Consider the following 14,369-nt stretch of genomic DNA (forward strand, 5'->3'; position numbering starts at 1 on the left):
TCAGATTTCCAAGGTTTATTATAAATCTCATTTTCTATATACATTATTCATACATGGTTTCAATCTTTCCTGTTTGTGTTCTCGCTTAATGTAACACGTAGAAAAGTGCATGGGGTGATTACGTGTTTGGCCCTGATGAATTTTAACAGTTGCACTTAAAGTATGAGCATATGAATTTTTACGTAGAAGATGAATGTGCTTCTGTTATCAAAAAAATGTCATGGAGAGCAGCTTGAAAAATACGTCATACGTATCTATGTATGTATTTCTGTGTATTTACCGTACATGTAATGGTAAAAAGTGAGCTTTACGGCTTTGGTCGAAACATTCGACAGTTTCATACTCGCAACACGTAATACACGAGCTCTGTCGAATCTCGAGTATTTACATCGAATTTAATAAACTTTCGATCTCAAATGTTTCACATTGTTCCATCTACATAACAATCGGCAAACAATTGTTCAACAAAGAACAGTGTACCGAGCACGCTTCACGGACAGCGACGAGCTGTGGAATCGTATGCGATTTCCTTCGAAATCGTTTCGAATCCTTTGTAGTATAAGTCAATGTACTGTTACTTTTCAAATAAAATAATGTGTGCTGCATTTATTTTTTGCAAGAAGTTCACACTGTATCAAGTCATCGCTCTAGGAAATAAAATTAATATTTAATTAATTATGAAGCTAGAGAAATGACACTTTTAAAGATTGGAACAGGTCGATATTCCCAAAATCTTGACTTATACTACTATGACTTTCAATCCACCAAATGAAGACCACACAGGAAAAATGTAGTAAATCTATGTTCCTTGATTTTTTGATTTTCATCCCACTTAGTGACATAAAAAAAATATTTTGATATGGAATACTTAAAAATGAAAATAATCTGATAGAAGATGTAAGCACTTTGAAACTAGATGATAAATCCATGATGTTTTGTAATACATGAATAATATTGATTTAGCTGTTGTATCTTAACTTAGTCGATACCTTTTACATGTTCAAGAAAAGAACACATTTAATTCTAAAATCAAAAGTAAATGTTTATATAGAATTGATTGAATATAGATTGAATCCTAAAATTGTTCCATAAAAGGAACGAATTATGTGACTTATGATGTTTTCGATTGTGGCCTTCATAGAGAAATTTATTCGACGTTGATTGACAAATCTAATATTTTTAAATATTTTTAGCTTCATCGCTGAACATGGCAAACGCTGTCCATAAAATACGAGCTATCTCGTAACAATGATTTATCCTATATAAATATGTAAAATTCCCACTACGATCTCTTTAATTCGAGATTTTCGTGAATTTCGCGATAAAAAGTATGTAAGCTCTAGAATTGCTTCGACAAACGGACGCACAGGGTAAACGTATTTTATACAATACCCTCAAGTTTTCAATTGACTTAGTTACTCGTTTATCGAAACGTAAACTTATTCCTCCTAAAAAATGTATTCTCTGATGCTAATCGATTTACGTCTACACTGTGAGAAAATATACTTTATAACGTCAAAAAGTAAAATAATTTGTTGCATCGTATCTATTATAATATGTAAATTGAAGCGGACGAAACGGATAAAAAAAAGTGTGATTTATCTTTCCATTGACTCGCGAACAATGTTATCTTGTACATAAATGAGAATCGATCGATGTGATCAAACTAACGCACGTGAACGATATATAGCATATTCGAAAAATATATCTTATCCATTGTATGATTATATATCATAATACCGTGAATTTCCTATTCGACGAAATAGCTTTTTCAAGTGACGAGAAGGGGGATTCTACCATTACATATTTCCTATAATTACATTCTGTTGTTTGTATAAAATATACTCGACCGCTAGTTACAAATATAAGACTTAATAATATACACATAATATATATAGTCAAAGTTTAAAAGGTTATTCATTAAGAACGCGATGTCTTTTCATGAGCCTCTGAAGTGTAGAATTGCACGGTCTATTATACGTAACTCGTATGAAGAGTAAAAATGCTTTAGAAAAAGTACAGTGCTATAAATATATTTCCGTAAAAAGGAAGAAGAACAAACATAGAAACAGATACGAATAAATGAAAAAAATTTTTCTCTTTACGCTATTAAAGAAAAATAATTCAGCGTTATAACTCGATAATATGTTAACGCATGTATGTACCTAGTACGTTTGTGAAGACGCACAGGATGGCATGAATCGCTGCCTTCGCGTGAAAAGATATATAAAACTCTTTTTCATCAATGGTGCGATTCGATGGTAACTTACATGATAGCACACCATTTTTTGCTACCTTCGTTTGCTGGTTTACTATTCTCATCCAGTTCCAATCTACCAGTTTTAAATTTCAAGTCAGAAACCGGGGTAGAGACTTGTATAGGCTTGCGTAACCCTTTCAATAAACTGATAGGACTATGTAACAAGCTGTTCTCGGTTTCAGTTTTCTGCTTTTTCATAGAATTCCAGTCTTCGGTGTCAAGTTTTCGTTTTCTTTCGGTCGAACTACCATTTGTGGTAGAAAGTGTGTCAGATAAATCGGTACTATAACGAAGAATCTTAAAATCCATTGCTTCGTCCTGCGGCAACGATGCGCTCGATGTATTGACGAACATCGAATCGCTCGGCGAGTACCTGTACTCGCGCAAAGTCACATGACGCATTCTGCTGAGAGAACGCCGGCCAGAAATGCTTCTAAGCGTCTTCCCGAAGGACATATCCTTCGGCGGCTGGCTTGACATATTGTGACTAGCGTTACTCGTGTCGAATAACTTCGAATTCTCTTTCAAGCAATCGTTCAACTTAATCTGCACGTCCTTCAACATTATCGAAGGATCGTACGAAACGAACGATATATTCTTGCTGATGCTTTCCTCAGCTATTTCAATTTCTTTTTCCTTTTCCTTCTCAACATCATTCTGTGATAAAATTTCAGATGCTTCAGATATTTCCGACGTTGTGAACTCTATAACATCTGCCGAATTACTTTCCGTGTCGGTTTGAGATTCGCTTTGCAAGTCTTCCTTCTCATGTATATCGTCTTTTGTCATCTCCTGTTCAGAAGGGCATTTTTCATCGTTTTCCTTTTTTAAATCTACATCGTCTGTCTTTTCTTTAATTGTGTTTTCAATATTATTTTCTATTTCAAAATGTAAATTCAGATTGTTCTTCTGGCAATCTTCTTGATTATTATCAGAATTACTTGCTTCCTTCTGGCATTCCAATTGCTCTTTCTCGACCACTACTTCTGCATTTTCCAAATCATCCTGTGTTTTCAACACTGAAATGGATTCGGAAGGAGTATGACTAACATACTCCTTGTCAGATTCCTGTGTATCTTTAGAACTATCATTTTTACTATATTCCACCTGTATAGTTGGATTTAGCTTTGGATCTGCTTCTTCTGATTCTGGTTGCATCTTTGCAGAGTTTGATTCTTCACTTTGTTGTGGAACAACTGATTTTTTTTCCTTAGAGCTTCCAGCTGTTTTATCTGGATTTGCTGTTCCCTGTTTTGCAGAACGTTCTAATTCAACTTTCATTGGCTCCTGAATTTTGCTCTATAACAAACGCAATATTCCACATATTTAGCGAGTGAATTAACATTTGAAGATTTTTAAATGATTAAAAATTAGAAGATTAATGATAAAACTTAAAGTGATATTAGATATAAAGAAATAATGTTAGATATAAGATAATAGAATATAAAGAAGATAAGAAATGATTAAACTCACTTTAAAGCTTTTCCTTTGATTATGTGGTACTCTCTTTATTAAGGTATTCAATTTAGATCTGAAATAAAAGTATTGCAATGTTCAAAATCATTAGAAAAGAATGATACGGATATTTATAATCAATCTCCACAGAGCAAGAAATTCTGGAGGTGATGAGAGGTACTGATCCAAAAAAAAAAACTTGACAAAGCAGCTAAACCAAAGTTTCTCCCCAGCATCTATTTAACAAATCTTAGACCTATACGTTTTCGCCTATTTGCCCATTTATTCCCAATTATTTCTAGCTTATAGTCATACAACACATATTTCATCAATTTTCTCAATAAATTTGTTCGCAATTTGTGTATTTTAATTTACATACGTAAATCAACTGATTGTGAGAATTGAGAAATTCGAAAAAATATATGAGAAAATAAAAGTCTCAATCTATGAAACGTTTGCAAGATATTAATGTTTATCTTGTGACAAAATTAAGTAACACTTGTCTCGGATATTTCAAAGAAAAAAAAAAAACACGTAGCATCAAAGAAAGATTATCCACAGGCGGCAGTGTATCCGGCGACGTGTGTAGAAAGGCGATCAAAAAAAGATTTGTTGTACTCGAGACGCGTTTAACTCGAATAACTCGAATGAGACAGAATGAGAAAAAGGAGGTACTAACAAGCGAGAAGACTAAACAGAGAAACTATGGATAAACTTGCTGTTCTCTGGGCTGATTGGTTTTACAAACCTGTTCGAAATCTTGGATTTGCGCTGTCTCTTGCGCAAGCAAGTTTCAGAAGGATTTGGCGGCGCGGTCGTTGCCTTCAGTCTCCGATTGTACAAATTCCTCTCATCGCCCCCAGGTGTCGCCTTCTTTGGCGTCTTACCCATAATGTTAGCGTACGTTTACGTCTTGGCTATTTAACTCGTTTAATCTTTCCACGCCCTTTTTCGTAGGTCTACCCTCACCCACGTAAATGCAACAAGCCCCCGTCGTTTAGTTACGGAAGACCGAGTTTATCTAACTGTGCCTTTACTTTGCCTTTTACCTACAGATATATATCTCGATCGTTTCTTTTTTCTCTATTTCTGTGCCTTTAGTTTTGTTCCCCGTTCACTTATAACACTACGTACTTGAGTATAGAATATTATTCGGAAAGCACATCGCAAGACGCAATAATATATCGTAATTTAAGAATTAGCGTACATAATTCACACAGACGCCATGTAATACGCCGCTTGATTTCGAGATCGTGTAAATGTACGCGCCAAGATCACGTCGAAACAGCCACCTCGGCAATTCATACAAATTTATCGCTAGTTTTCGAGTCACTATCGCTCTGGAACTTCTTAATGGGATTAAGATATTTTACGTAACTGATTCAGCGGAGATACGTATTCAGAGGAAAGTGTCAACGCCGTACGCTAACCATACACGTGCACACACTCACGACCGGCTACTTTATTCCTTACTTCGATACTAGCGGTAAATTCCGTTGACAAATAACACAATCCGACACGAGTATGGCGCAGCGCTGCTGTCGTTTGCCGCGTTGGTCCCGTTTTGTATAAAACATGCACTCGAATGGAAGGATTAGATATATTTCTGGCACACGACATGGCAAAGTCATTTCATGAAGTTCTACGTAGTATATGTCGTAATTTATGAGTTAAAATTAATCGACTGATATATAATATGTAGTATATTTTTCTATATTTATATATTATATTATATATAGTTCAGAATATTGAGTATTATTTCATAATATGTTAAAAAAATACTAATTTAAGATCTACTAACTATATTTGCTATAAAAACGTCATGTAAATAGTAGATGGTAAAAACTAATACACGTAAATAAAAAAATGTTATAATATTAAGAGAAAGTTTGTATAACTATATAATATATATGATGTTTATAATTACTGTTCTCTAGCTTTAAATACATAAATATGTAAATAAGGAGAAACAAAGACTATATAAATCATAAAGTACAACTTGATAATAAGATAAGATTGACTATGTTTGCTCATTTCAAATGTTCATTAATATTTAATTATTAGGCTGTGGATGTTTATGCATTTATTTTTTTATCAAATGATTTAAAAAGTGAAACTTAAATAAGGATTTGTTTCATCTAATAAATAAAATATTTGCATCTTTTAATTTTCCATAAATGCAGAAATATTCAGTCTATCCGAAGGTAAACAAATTTTATTATTTTCAAATACATTCTATTCGTAATTACTTATAATTATGAATAGTAAATTTCAATGTTTTTTAAAAGATATATATGAAGATATTCAAATCTCAAAAAAAGCAAAAAAAAACATGATACTAATCTTTATGTGCTTTTCTGGTATAGTCTTCATGTACCTTTTGTTACTAGAATTATATGGCAACACTGAGTTTTACCGATAAAAGTATCTAGATATAGTGAAGGAATATTTGAATTTTGACTGTTAACTAAATAGGTTCAGTGACTAATTTCAGGATATCGAAAATCATGGAATTGATGATTCCGATAGCTGGTTTTACAGATCACGCGTCATAATTATCGCAGCGTATAACTGCAAGTTTAGCATTCAAAGTACAATTGTGCTCGTATGAAATGTATAAAATGAACGTATTATCGTGTTGGATATTAATTAGTGTATTGGAATTAGTAACAGCAGAATGGAACACAAAAGACTATATGAAACGAGAACATTGTTTGATCAGACCATATCAAGGTTTGTGAATTTTGAATAGTTTTGTTGAGATTACGGTTTGTGGTGCGACGTGTCATGACGTGTATATTTTTGTATTTATAATGAGATGAATATGATTCAAATGTATATGTATGCTATAATAATAGTAAGCTTGAGGTTACATTAGTAAAATAAACAATAACAAAGACAAAATGTAATTTTATTACATTGATAAATCCTGATGTTAATATATGTAAATATTTTACGTATTTAGGGTCTGGAATGACAATACCTTATTGGGATTTTATGGGTAGTACAATGGTTACGAATAACTATGTAAGATTAACTCCAGACTCACAAAGTAAACAGGGTGCCATATGGAATTCTGTTGTAAGTTTCAAGCTTTTTGGTAATTTAACAAAGCAAAATCATAAAAGATTGTGCTTTAGTTTTTTTCCACACATTTTTAAATTCATACAAGATTTTATTTAGTTAAAACTATCAGGATGGTGCAATTGAAGCCTAATAGAAATGCTTCCCTGACATTTGTTTATTTAGCCATGTCATGTAAGAAATTGGGAGCTCCAAGTTCATTTTAAAGTTCATGGAAAAGGAAAAGATTTATTTGGTGATGGTTTTGTGATTTGGTACGCAAGAGAAAGGATGAAAACGGGTCCTGTTTTTGGTAATCAAGACTATTTCCAAGGATTAGCTATAATTTTGGATACATATAGCAATCACAATGGTCCACACAATGTATGTACATGATATAGCATTAGTCATATTATAAATTAAAAATGTCAAAATCATGATAACTATTTTGGTTTTTATAGCATCAACATCCTTATATTTCTGCTATGGTCAATAATGGTTCTTTGCATTATGATCATGATCGCGATGGAACACATACACAAATTGCAGGTTGTGAAGCAAACTTTCGAAATTTAGAACATGATACACATATTAGTATGAGATATGAAAGGGATACATTAACTGGTAAGTACATATTGGTATAAAATATTTTTGGGCATGACAAAAATGTTGTCATGTAACTGTGTATAGCGTCCCATTATACATATATTAAGTAAAAAAGTATTTCAATACTGTATTTTACTAATAAATGAACCTTTTCATTCATTTGTACTCAACTAATATCCTCAATGTTAATATTCATCTTACTCTTCTTGAAATAGATGTTTATAGCTATGCTTTCTATGTATTCTATCATTTTATGTGGTATTCTACAAATTGACATTACAGTAAGGTCTTACCCTGAAGCCTTGTGGCTTACATCATGGAGTGCCTCCACTTCAGCAAGTGATATTTTCATCTTTTCATATATTATTTGTCATCTTTTCATTTTACTTCATTTCACATATCATTAAAAATATTGCAAGTAAATAATTAGATGTAATAAATATATTATACCTGCAATACCTATATTTAAACAAGCAATGAATTTGCATGAAGTTTTATAAACTAAATATATAAAAAGATATCTGCTTATGTATTATATGTATTTAATTAAATTTATATAATTTTTATTCCTTATTTGTAATAAGCATGGAATAAACCAGCTTAATATGCATAGAATAAATATAAAATATAATACATAGTCATATTTTGATAAATGTTTCCCAACATGTTGTTTTATTATAGTTTCCACAGACTTTTCAAACAAAGCTGCCTGGAAAGAGTGCTTTTCTGTAAAAGATATAAAGCTGCCTACAGGATATTATTTTGGAATTTCTGCAACAACCGGAGACTTATCCGATAATCATGATATTTTATCTATTCGTTTATTTGAATTAGATTTACCAGATGATGTAAGTGGTATTCTTCAAGTACTTTAAACAATTCTTAAATGTGTATGGTTATTTATGACAATACATCACATTTCAATTCCAGCCAAGAGATCAAGAAGATAGATCCAATATTCTACCATCGGCTGCATATTTTGATGCACCTCGCGGTACGTAATAAATGTTGTATAAAATGTATTTGATGAAATATTCTTGTATCCATTTTAATCATACAATTCTTTCTTTACAGAACACGTGGATGATCCAAAACAATCTGCATTAAGTAAAATAATGTTTTTCCTTTTAATGCTCGTAGTAGCGATCGCATTAATTGCCTGTGTGGTAATAGGTATAATGTGGTATCAGAAGCATCAAGAAAACAGTAGGAAACGTTTTTATTAAATCACAGTGCGTTATATATAAACTATTTTACTTTTGGATTTCTCGTTTCTATCGGATATTCTTTCTATATAAAAAAAAAAAAAAAAACATGATGTAGTCATAACGTGTTCATAAGACTGTTTCTCTTAATATTAGAATAACAAACACAATATCCATACATATTATCTCTGATTTTGAGAATATCGTTCCAGAGGTATTTTGATGAAAAAACAACAGCAAAGGATCGTAATAATATATAAGTGATTACTGCAATCATAAGACGTGTTGAATTATGCTATCTGCTATTCTAGCTTCAATAATGTTTATCATGAACAATACAAAGTTCCTTTACCAAAGTTTTTATGTCATTGTCTCAGTTGCTGCAATGCATTTTTTATAGAAATAAGTTTAATTATTCGTATAAGAATTAAACATACCGATTTTATCTTTCAAATGAATTTTAGTTTGGAAATACAGTAATTACAATAATTTAATCACAGGAGACAAAAGTAAATGAATAAATTCTTTGAAGTAATATCACAATTCACATCGTTACTGCGAAACATCGTACATAAATACAATATTATGAATAGCAAAACGAATTTCAGAAAGAATTATTACTTTCTACAAAAGCGTTCTTCCTCGCTTTAACCTATCTTTATATCTGTGGATTCGGTATGATTGAAATGACTTTATTGATGTAGATTTTATATTTGTACATAAAAAAGCAACATTATCAATATCTGAGATTAGAGTGATTTCGTGTTGTACAACTCGGTTTTATACAAAAGATAAAGGGAACCAAAATCTCCAAGTAAACAATTGTTAAGAAACGTAATGTTATTATTCGTGAAAATAATGTACTTCATTTGTTGCCAAATACGAAAAATAAATACATACTAAATCGTGTAAAAAAACAATTATCTTAGAAAAAACATAAAAAATTATAAATAAAAACAAATATGTATTTCGTATCAAAATATATCCCCTATAAGTTTATAAGCGACTCAAGCAAAACATTTAATATGACAATATTTTTGCTTCTTAAAATATATTTTATTATAAATAATCATATTTATTTGAACAGAAAACATCAAGGCACATCTATATTTGTCTTTTGTTTCTGCTACGATCTTTTACTATTGTCCTGATATGATATATAATGTAACTGTCATTCCTTTTAGACAGTTATAAAATTCTTTAACCATTTATGTTTTTAAAGTCTAAACACTTAACATCAATTTAACAACAATCTTTAACTCCTACACATCATACAAGTATATATCTTTACTACTTCTTCAAATACATATTAATATTCACATAGCATTTACACAAGTAAAGATATTTCAACAACTAAATTAATTTCGAAACATCGTCGAGTTTCATAAATCTATGTGAAGGTATTGAGTTCTAAGAAATGAAACAATAATATAGGTACACGTATCACATTTGTTATACTACACATATCGTTTTTAGATGTTGATAGAATTCATTATGTAGATGCGGGTGATATTTTCCATTAAAAATTTAGCATTACAAAAAGAGTTGCAATATTTTACTATTAAGTTAAAATAAAATCGATAAGGTTCCACCTCTCGATTTCTCGAAAACGGAATAGAAAAATATTAAGCGCATTTATCTCTATTACTGGCAGTAATACTTATGAAAATATGTCGATCTTAAAATATACGTGTATATACATATAAGTGTACTCTTTGACGTAAATACTTGATGAGTTTTTAATGAAATTCTAATGCCTGAGGTGTTGGTAACATCAAAATATGTTTTTTCTTTTATAGATAATAGATAAAAGTAGTTAAAAAATATATTCTTAAAAATCTAATGTACTATTTAAACAATAATTTCAAATTTAATCATAGAAAAGTAAATAACTATAGAGAGAGAGAGAGAGAGAGAGAGAGAGAGGATATTCTTTCTATATAATTAACCAAACTTTCATATCATTTTGGAGAAAAATGCTGAGACTTAATATTTACAACACTGTAAGTTCTTTTCTTCTACACTTTTAGCTTTGTCTTTTTCCTGTATTTGTTTCCTTTCTTTATAAAGTCTTTCAATTAATATGTCTTAGCTGCTCTTAATAATACTTTGAAAGGAAGTTCAAGATACTATCGAAATTTATCTCGTTGTAAACAACTTTATCTTAACACTTCACAGAACATTTGATACTGTATATTTTATAGATCGCATAAAATGCAACTATTTAAACATTACGATAGGATTCAACAAAAAGTTCAGGACTGTTTTTATACCTAAACAAAGATCACTTAAAATTGAACTAACCGTTATATGATATTTATAACGTTTGTAAGATTTTAAATCAATAGAGTGACATGCGAGACAACCAATCTCTTCTAATTCAATATGAGGCTCAGATCCGCCGAGTAACGATTCATCTTCCAAACCATTATTCAGGAATGTACCGGAAAACCAAATTTTATCGCCTGGATATATATTTAGACTAAAATTGGTGAAGGAGTGATCCGCATTCAATAAAATCTCCGCATTGCTTCCCCACATACCACTCTTCATTTTAACCGAGATCTCAAATTCATACTTATTCCAGGCAGGGAAGTGACATTTGTTTCGTCGTCTTTGAATACTTGCAAAATGTTTGCATTTTTCATGCCTTAATTCGCCGCTTGAATCGCAACTGTTTATGTATGGTTCACCATACATGCAACTAACTGTGTCTCTAATACCGTCAGGTAGTTTGTTAAATATTGCAGCAATGTTATTTTTTATTGATTTTAACTTAATATCTGTTACATAACCTTCCCATGAAACTAATATTCCTTCCAAATTAGCACATTGAACTTGCACCTGTGCCTTGGACGACAACTCTTCCCATGCAGGCTGATGACAATGATTTTGATATTGTTCCCATGAAAGTGATGAAACACCTTCGTACGTATCTGGTTCTTGTTTGTACTCCATTATCATTGGCCATGATAAGAACATGCCAGCACTAATACCCATGACCAACTATAAAATGTATATAGCAAATAAAACTTCTGTATGTTGTTTTTTTCTTTGATTGCTTGATGTTGACATGCTTACCTGAACAACAGTAATTACCCAATTAAGTTTAGGTGTTCGAGTTTTCCTTAAATACCAAGAGGCAAGAAATGGCATTCCTCCCAGTAAAGTAGTTACAATTATTCTCATTGCCAAATCGCTTTCTGACAAATATTTAGCAGTAGCTACGATTGGTAATATGACAGAAGCCAATCCCGCAAGTGGTAAGAAAAGGACCATACCAACTAATGCTAAGGCACCCCTAATTAAGCCGTACCATGTTGCAACTTGAGAACTAAAGATTGCTATCTGCCACCAACTTAAAGTAACACAATGGGGTATTAACGTTTGATATGTTCCTCGCCAATTATCCCGAGCAGCCATTTTTGCGAAAACTGCTGGAATTAGGAGGTAAAAAACTGCACGAAAATTCAAACAAAATTCAATACCGTTACCAACAACGTATGAAGCAAATGTTGGGACTCTTATATCTAGAAATCTCCAGCCCTGAGCAACTACGATATCTGTTTCGTATGGATACTTTGCCAAGACGTGAACACCAAAACTGAAGAGAGCTAAAAAATCTGGAAATTTGGATGAATCTTTCCATATAAAATTTAACAATGTTATCAATGTTAACGTAATCGCTATGATAGTGAATTCTGACTGAGGTGTCCATTGATGAGCTATGACGGGATAGATCATTAAATTTAAGAGTAAAGCAAGAAAAAAATGACCATAAGGCTTGAGATTTTTACAGCAGAATTGGTACTCTGCTTCATCGGGGTTTAAATTTCCGCCCGAATAACTGAGAAACAACCCGGACCAAATACGAAAATTATTGAATTCGCGTTTTCGTTGTAACATTTGAAAAGTAGCGACAACCATAACAACGAAAGATAAATAGTATAGAGCCATTGGTATAAAGAGTATGAGACTTTCTGTACCAAATAATGAGTACAGTAAGAGAAGTAATAGTATGTGTATATTCGATGTGAAAAGAATTTTCTTAATTGACATTCCCCTTTGTCCTAACGTTTCAATTAACCAAACATATAAACGTTTCAAAGATGCAAGGGGATGGATGAGAGGCCTTTGTAGTAATGGTATAGTATCTAATGCCATTTGAGATGGATCTACCATACACAGTGCATGTGACACTATTGGGAGCATACCACGAGCATAGCTAGCAGCAGCAGAGACTAGAGCTGCTTCTGTAATTTTCTCTCCTTGATGATCCATCCAATCTAGAAAATATAATCCCATAAATAAATAAGTTATTAATAGAGATCAAATATTATAGATACTAGATATTTCCTCACCATGAACATCATTTTCTTTATCTTCATCTTTTTTAGATGTACATTCATCAGGAAGCCCATTTTTAGGGAAATTATCAGTTGAAATGTCATTTATATCTTTTTGTAAGTTATTATGTATTATATTGTTCGAGCAAGAATAATTATCACTAGATGAATTTGATGCTACATCTTTCATACGCTTTTGTAACTGTTCTGTTGTAATAAAATCCTCACCATTTGACAAACTATAATATCAAGTTCATTATACATATACGCATAAATATATTACTTTATTAAATTCAATAATTCAATTCTTTATACCTAGTAAACATTTCTCTTGCTGCTCTTCTGGCTAATTTTTCATCTTGAGTCATATCAAGACAACTTTTGACATCATAATAGTTATGTTGTGTGATACCACGGCCAGTGGCTAAACATTTTCTAAGAATATCTGTTGCTTCCAAATTTCCTTGCTCTGAAGCTTTCGTAAGCCAATATACACCCAACTTTGCATTTTCTTCTTTGTCAACATCTAAATCTAAATGCATAATTAATATTGCAATACATTATGAAATCATGTACACATTAACGTATTCAATGAAATACAAATGAGAATGTGCATTGTTACCACATCTTTCTTCCAGTAGTTGCTTTGCTAAAACTACTTGAGATTCCGGACAACCATCTTCAGCCAGCTGAGACCGTAATCTTCTAAGAGATCCTCTTGGTCCATCTAAAATTTTGCAATTGAACTATGATTCTGCTCTTCAATTAATAAAACAAAAATGCTTTTGTTATTTATAGTGGAAAGAAATCAATTGGGTTTTTACTCATTTGTTCTTACATACTTTAATCATTTGACATTATTGCACATTGAAATCATATTATTAATCATTATTTATTCTGATTTGACAACTGTCAAATTTTGTTTTTGTAAAAGAGTAAAAACATTTAATTGACATTTTTGCAAAAAATTTGAAAAATTATTCGTCATTCATCATCGTTACAAAAATACCATAATTTCATTCAAATCACTCCATAGCGCCATTGAATTGTAGGAAAAATAGAAACCATAAATCTCAGCGACAGATAGAAAGTGAAATTGCTGCGTTACCATGCAATGTCCATTGTTTTCTACCAGATCTTCCAGATAATGGTACAATGCCAGCCATAGCTCCAAAAATTGAGAGGATCACTATTAAAATATTTTTGCTTTGCGTACTAGTTGTGCCACGCGAATCAATTATCCAATATCAAAAACTACTTTCCCAATATACATTCAAGATTTCTTGACAAAGCGACTGTTAAAAAATTAGCATTGAGGCATGAATCCATATTGCGCACGCGCAATTATTAAGGTTAGGTTGCTGAACAAACGTCAAGAGCAAACGAAAATTTTGAATTCGTCAAGAGTAAAGGATAATTCAAATATATGTATAA

At 31.7% G+C, this 14,369-nt stretch overlaps 3 protein-coding genes across 5 annotated transcripts; 1 reads left to right on the forward strand and 2 right to left on the reverse strand.

Annotated features, from left to right (window-relative positions):
* LOC132912130 (involucrin-like) lies at positions 1 to 5,244 on the reverse strand. Of its 3 annotated transcripts, none has more exons than XM_060969280.1 (3): positions 4,769 to 5,244; positions 3,734 to 3,791; positions 1 to 3,559 (listed from the first exon to the last, which is right to left on the reverse strand). In XM_060969280.1, exon 3 carries the CDS (start codon positions 3,539 to 3,541, stop codon positions 2,267 to 2,269), a length of 1,275 nt encoding a protein of 424 aa, XP_060825263.1. In that variant the 5' UTR covers positions 3,542 to 3,559; positions 3,734 to 3,791; positions 4,769 to 5,244; the 3' UTR covers positions 1 to 2,266. The 3 variants fall into 3 exon arrangements, with proteins under 3 accessions (XP_060825263.1, XP_060825261.1, XP_060825262.1); XM_060969278.1 differs by having other exon boundaries at positions 4,464 to 5,244; XM_060969279.1 differs by having other exon boundaries at positions 4,603 to 5,243.
* Positions 5,245 to 6,193: 949 nt separating this feature from the next.
* LOC132912142 (vesicular integral-membrane protein VIP36) lies at positions 6,194 to 9,556 on the forward strand. The gene is made up of 7 exons (XM_060969305.1): positions 6,194 to 6,448; positions 6,681 to 6,796; positions 6,965 to 7,162; positions 7,240 to 7,402; positions 8,066 to 8,232; positions 8,315 to 8,378; positions 8,459 to 9,556. Exons 1-7 carry the CDS (start codon positions 6,328 to 6,330, stop codon positions 8,608 to 8,610), a joined length of 981 nt encoding a protein of 326 aa, XP_060825288.1. The 5' UTR covers positions 6,194 to 6,327; the 3' UTR covers positions 8,611 to 9,556.
* Positions 9,030 to 14,303, reverse strand: LOC132912123 (wolframin). The gene is made up of 6 exons (XM_060969250.1): positions 14,044 to 14,303; positions 13,558 to 13,662; positions 13,251 to 13,467; positions 12,951 to 13,174; positions 11,671 to 12,875; positions 9,030 to 11,595 (listed from the first exon to the last, which is right to left on the reverse strand). Exons 1-6 carry the CDS (start codon positions 14,099 to 14,101, stop codon positions 10,810 to 10,812), a joined length of 2,595 nt encoding a protein of 864 aa, XP_060825233.1. The 5' UTR covers positions 14,102 to 14,303; the 3' UTR covers positions 9,030 to 10,809.
* Between the last annotated feature and the right edge of the window lie 66 nt (positions 14,304 to 14,369).

This window comes from Bombus pascuorum, chromosome 11, assembly GCF_905332965.1.
Source record: "Bombus pascuorum chromosome 11, iyBomPasc1.1, whole genome shotgun sequence".
Classification (NCBI taxonomy): Eukaryota; Metazoa; Arthropoda; class Insecta; order Hymenoptera; family Apidae; genus Bombus; species Bombus pascuorum.

Coding starts and splice junctions, on each gene's coding strand:
- LOC132912130 (XM_060969278.1), bottom strand. CDS start 4,606: ATGGGTAAGACGCCAAAGAAGGCGACACCTGGGGGCGATGAGAGGAAT. Junction 3,792..4,463: donor AAATCCAAGATTTCGAACAG/GTTTGTAAAACC, acceptor CTTTTATTTCAG/ATCTAAATTGAATACCTTAA. Junction 3,560..3,733: donor ATCAAAGGAAAAGCTTTAAA/GTGAGTTTAATC, acceptor CGTTTGTTATAG/AGCAAAATTCAGGAGCCAAT.
- LOC132912142 (XM_060969305.1), top strand. CDS start 6,328: ATGTATAAAATGAACGTATTATCGTGTTGGATATTAATTAGTGTATTG. Junction 6,797..6,964: donor GTGCCATATGGAATTCTGTT/GTAAGTTTCAAG, acceptor TTGTTTATTTAG/CCATGTCATGTAAGAAATTG. Junction 7,403..8,065: donor TGAAAGGGATACATTAACTG/GTAAGTACATAT, acceptor GTTTTATTATAG/TTTCCACAGACTTTTCAAAC.
- LOC132912123 (XM_060969250.1), bottom strand. CDS start 14,101: ATGGCTGGCATTGTACCATTATCTGGAAGATCTGGTAGAAAACAATGG. Junction 13,663..14,043: donor AAAACAATGGACATTGCATG/GTAACGCAGCAA, acceptor GCAAAATTTTAG/ATGGACCAAGAGGATCTCTT. Junction 12,876..12,950: donor TAAAGAAAATGATGTTCATG/GTGAGGAAATAT, acceptor TATATTTTCTAG/ATTGGATGGATCATCAAGGA.